Here is a 4,964-nt window from a genome sequence, read left to right on the forward strand (position 1 = left end):
CAACTCTGCCTAGAAGGCCCGCATCTCGGAGTCGCCTCTTCACTGTTTTACGTTGAGACTGGTGTTTTGCGGGGTACTACTTAATGAAGCTGCCAGTTGATGACCCTTTTCCTGTCAAAATGTGACAAGTACTTTTTTGTGTCAGTGAAAATGTATGGAGTAAAAAGTACATTATTTCCTTTAGGAATGTAGTGAAGTAAAAGTTTGAAAAAATATAAATAGTAAAGTAAAATACAGATACGACAAAAAAACAACTTAAGTAGTACTTTAAAGTATTTGTACTTAAGTACTTTACACCACTGCTGTAGACAACTGGGAACTCTGGAAACAAACTAGATCAAATCATAACGTCAGTGATCTTCGGGGAAACAAACTAGATCAAATCACAACGCCAGTGATCTTCACGTCGAAAAGTCGAAGTTCCAGAAAGATGGACGAAATTTCCGAGTTGGATGACCGTTCAAAATATTTTTCTCAGTCGGGGCTCGTTTTTTAAAATATATATATATTTGAGAGTTTCTGTATGTCCTGAATGCACTGAAGTCGGAAGTCGAGGATTTCCGAGTTCCCAGTTTGCTGTTTTGAATAGGGCATAGCCGTCCAACATTCGTGCATTTGCTATTTCCTGTTATCAACAGTACATGCACAAATATAAATATACTATAATAATTAGGCTATACATTTCTGACACTATTGAATTAAAATGTTATTTTTTAAAGCGAGCCATTTACCATCTTTGGTGACAATGACTACTAAATAAAGAAAATCAAAATGGGGCGCGTATGGAAAGCGTCATCATATAGAACGTCATCAGTAAGTAACCGTAAACGCCATAACAAACGATTCGGAGTAGGGAATCCATCGGTCCTATCTGTGACATGTCATGCTAACATGATGTGCAACACTATCTTTTTGACCCGAGACATTTCCACCAATCGTTGAATACTCTCTGGATGTTTATTATCTAGATATCGGCTTTACATATAAAGTATATTTTTAGTTGGTGTAAGCTATCAAACGATCTACTTCGCGACCTTTGCTTAATATCTACAGTACTGTAGCTGACGTTAGTGCTACCAGAAAATGTTCGCCGGCATATAAGATAGTTAACTAGACCGCTCAATAGATAGTCAGCAAAGTTGCAAAATATACATATCGCGTTTAATTATCTCCGGAAAGTTACTAACGGTCGTTATTCTTTGCTTATTTACTTTAAACAATTGGGGATAATCTATCAACAGCTCAAAACAAGAGTGATGGTGCTTCCCTTGGTGAATCTTTGTGCCAAAGAGGTTGTGAGTGATCACAGTTCCTCTCCGGGTTGGCTTGGTTGTGTACCCAGGGAACTGTACAGACCGCTTCTGGAGGCTGCCTTCACCAACTGCCGCCCGCTGGCTGTCGGGGAATTGGTGCAGCGATGGCCCGAGCGGACTCTGCGGGCTGGCGGCCGGAGGCAGGGGCAGAGTCCTCCAAATCGACTCTGTGTCCAGGCTCTTTTGCTCGCGGTGGTCAGAGGGTTGTCGGACAAAAGGTAACACACAATCAATCTTTGTTAGTTTACTTCTCTGAAACAACATTATCCAGCGATGTTAATGAGGTTTTGAATAATGGAAACAAAATACTTTTTAATAGTAAGATCAATCGACAACTTCACAGCCTACAATCTCCCAATGTCATAGAGGGAGCTCACATCAAAGATGGCAGACATCCATGGGCACCAGACAATCTTTGTCCATGTTATCACTATTCTATTCCTAGGTGTGCTCTCCAGGTGCTGGACCTATGTGGGCTGCAGTGTGAGGAGGGAGGAGTGGGAGACCCAATGGGTGGTTGGTCACTGACCGTGGCCCTCAGCACCATGGTTGTACAGGCCAGGGCTGCAGCTCAGAAGGCCCTCGGGAGAGAGGGGGAACGGGAAAGGAAGAGAGTGCTGGCCATGGAAAGGGAGAGAGATGTGGTCAAACGAGAAAGAGGAGGAGGGTTAGAGGAAGGAGAGGGAGGCGGGCTGCTGGTGGAGTCTGTGAGAAAACAGAAAGAGGAGACATCGGGGTGTCTGCGGGAGGACCAGCAGGTGAAGGGGGTGAGGAGGAGGATGGAGATGGAGAGGAGAAAGGAGAGTGCAGCAGTGGCAGGTGGCAAGGGGGAGGCAGACTCTGAGGTAGACAGCGAGGTGGTGGTGTGTGTGAGGGCCGACCTCTTTGTGAATGCCCGCTCCTGGGAGCGTGTGCGTGCAGCCCTGGGTACGACAGGCCCCCTCAAGTTACAGTGCAGGTATGTCCGTGTGGAGGAGCTCTCTGTCTCCAGCATCGGATCTCTGCTAGACCTCCTACCCCGTCATGTCCTCCTGGGAGTGGACATCCGGTACAGCTGCCTGGGGGTGGCCGGCCTGGCTCTCCTCCTCCCTCAGCTCTCCATGTTCCCCATGCTGAGCTCCTTGCGCCTGCACTATTGCAACCTGGACATCCGCAGAGACATGGCCGGCCAGGAGGGGGCAATGAAGGACATGTCCCAGGGGCTGGGGAAGCTCAGTCAGCTGCGCCGCCTCAGCCTCACTGCCCTCCGGCTGCCTGGACACCTCCGCATGCTGCTCAGGTAGGACAAGCTCTCCATTGTCTCTAGCATGTGGTCTGTAAAGATGGAGGTTGTGTGTGCATATTCTCATGAACAGCTTGAACTGTGTCTCATGTATTTGTTCCCTCTCCCACTTGTTCCCCAACCTCCTACTTGTTCCCTGTTCCCTAGCTCTTTCCCTCAGCCGCTGCAGGTGCTGGAGCTTCCCTACCTGAGCCTAACCCCCGCCGACCTCTCCTATCTATCCTGCAGCCCGCACGCCTCCTCACTGCAGCAATTGGACCTGAGTGAGAACAGGCTGGATGAGTTGGCCTTGCCCTCGGTGCGTCGCCTCCTCTCCCAGGCGTCCAGCTGCCTCATGCAACTTTCCCTGAGCGGCTGTGGGCTCACCGACGGCCTGTTGGCGGCAATGCTCCCGTCGCTCAGCTGCTGCTGGGGCCTGAAGAGCCTGGGCCTCGCCTTGAACCCGCTCTCCCTGGCCGGGCTCCTGGACCTGGTGAGGACGGCGGTCAGGATGCCCTCCCTCCGACAGCTTCTGTACCCCAATCCCCTGGAGGACTACCAGCCTGGGCTGCCCCCCATGCCCTCCAGTGCCCAGCTGCTGGACTGGCCCTTGGATGAGCTGGTGGAGGTCCACGAGGCCACCAGTCTCCAACTGGACAGGGTGGTGATGGAGAGTGGCCGCTCGGACCTGTTACTGACCTGCGACCTTCTCAACTACAATAAAGACTTGGTGGAGCAGTGAGGTCATTGGAAGAATGACCCACTCCAATTTTAAAACCACACAACTGTACACGTGCCTGCCTACTGTCAATCATTCATAATAATTCGGCCAAAATTGTCAATGTTTTTATACCTCAGTATTGTTGGCAATGCATTTTAAATATAGAACAGAAGCTGGTGAGGGGAGGACAGCTCACAGTAATGGCTGGAATGGAATAAATGGAACAGCATGTGTTTGAAACCGTTCCATTGATTCTGTTCCATTAATTCCTATGAGCCCGGTCTCCGATTTTAAAGTCGCACCAGCCACTACAGGTAGAATAATTCTGATTACACTATTCAGTCATCTAGATTTGTGTTACGAACTGATTATTCAACCGTTTCAGAGGAGCATTAGGATCTTATAGAAAAACATACTTCAACGGGTGCTTACTAACAAGCCAACTCAAATACTGTGTACTTATTTACTTATACAGTTGTTGGATACACTATGTCCGTTCGTGCCAAATGACGTAGGTTGTTGTATATTCTCAAAGTATAAGAAGTGGTAACAGTTCGGATAGAGAGAGATCATCAGCCCAGTCCCAATCCCACTGAGCTAAGGATACAGCTTTTACCCTACCGTCATGTGCCTTCCTGTCTGCCACCAGTGCCCGTGCAAGTCTTGTCCAGAAAGGGCAGTCTGAATGGTGGTTACACAGATCCCGATAATCCCTATCTAGTTTGTTTTTGGAAATTTTTTAATCGTGTGATATGTTAACAGCTTATTGGAAATACAGCAATCTGATTATGAGTGCGTTAGACTTGTCTGTGTGTGGAAGGTGTCGGCTTTATAAGTGCGTTTAAAGCTTTATATGAATTGCGACGAGGTGGATATTTCTCATGAAAATGATATGTATTTTCTATAGCATTATCTTATCTGCTGAAGAAGTTTCTTTAGGGATAGATGGAAATTTACTGGGGGGGGGGGGCTGGTCCAACTCAAGGTGTCAGAAATGCACTCCCCTCCCCAACATAAAAATATTTTCACAAGACCCTCCCCTTGCACTGTAAAGTAAATGTAATAGCCTCCTCCCTCATAGAATTGACTCAAAATGTTGTTTATGACCAAAAATAACTATAACTGCAGCGACCCTGTGTTTATGAATGTGGATATCGACTTTGTCACTTCAGCATGCTTTTGTAGCAGGGCCACGGGCCAGAAGGCTAATGGGTTCGCCGACCACCACAGGCGAGCTCACTCTCCCTGCCTGTTTCATTACACTATGATCAGAGCCAACTGCAGTCAATGTTTAGCTAGGGGTAATCGGATGTTCAACATTTTGATGCTGTATTTATAAATATATAAAATACATGCATTGAATTTTCCACCAACAGGTGTCTGTGCCAATGCACCACACAACCAATAAACAAAGCATACTGACTTCGTGCACTTCAATAGCATGGTTTGTGTTTTCACCACAATAAATAGCCTGTCAATTTTGACAAACAGAAATACATCACTCCCTACCTTGTAGGCTTAACCAGTATCAAAGGCTTGGCTTGACAATCTCCGAATGTCATTAAACTTTTTGGTGTTTTGTAACAGATGTCTCTTTCCATTCGTCAATTGGCTGCTGCACAGTTTGGATTGATTGATTTTTGTCAGTAAAATAAATACATAATTTTTA

The 4,964-nt window shown here is 46.9% G+C and overlaps 1 protein-coding gene across 1 annotated transcript; it reads left to right on the forward strand.

Moving 5' to 3' along the window:
* The first annotated feature begins 304 nt into the window (after positions 1-304).
* si:ch73-174h16.4 (leucine-rich repeat-containing protein 14) lies at positions 305-4,964 on the forward strand. The gene is made up of 3 exons (XM_020494851.2): positions 305-1,531; positions 1,759-2,592; positions 2,743-4,964. Exons 1-3 carry the CDS (start codon positions 1,257-1,259, stop codon positions 3,314-3,316), a joined length of 1,683 nt encoding a protein of 560 aa, XP_020350440.1. The 5' UTR covers positions 305-1,256; the 3' UTR covers positions 3,317-4,964.

Source organism: Oncorhynchus kisutch, linkage group LG11 (genome assembly GCF_002021735.2).
Source record: "Oncorhynchus kisutch isolate 150728-3 linkage group LG11, Okis_V2, whole genome shotgun sequence".
Taxonomy (NCBI): Eukaryota; Metazoa; Chordata; class Actinopteri; order Salmoniformes; family Salmonidae; genus Oncorhynchus; species Oncorhynchus kisutch.

What these genes read in the sequence shown, in the direction of transcription:
- si:ch73-174h16.4 (XM_020494851.2), top strand. Translation starts at nt 1,257, where the DNA reads ATGGTGCTTCCCTTGGTGAATCTTTGTGCCAAAGAGGTTGTGAGTGAT. An exon ending in AGAGGGTTGTCGGACAAAAG is followed by an intron (nt 1,532 to 1,758) that starts GTAACACACAAT and finishes TTCTATTCCTAG; the next exon opens with GTGTGCTCTCCAGGTGCTGG. An exon ending in CACCTCCGCATGCTGCTCAG is followed by an intron (nt 2,593 to 2,742) that starts GTAGGACAAGCT and finishes CCTGTTCCCTAG; the next exon opens with CTCTTTCCCTCAGCCGCTGC.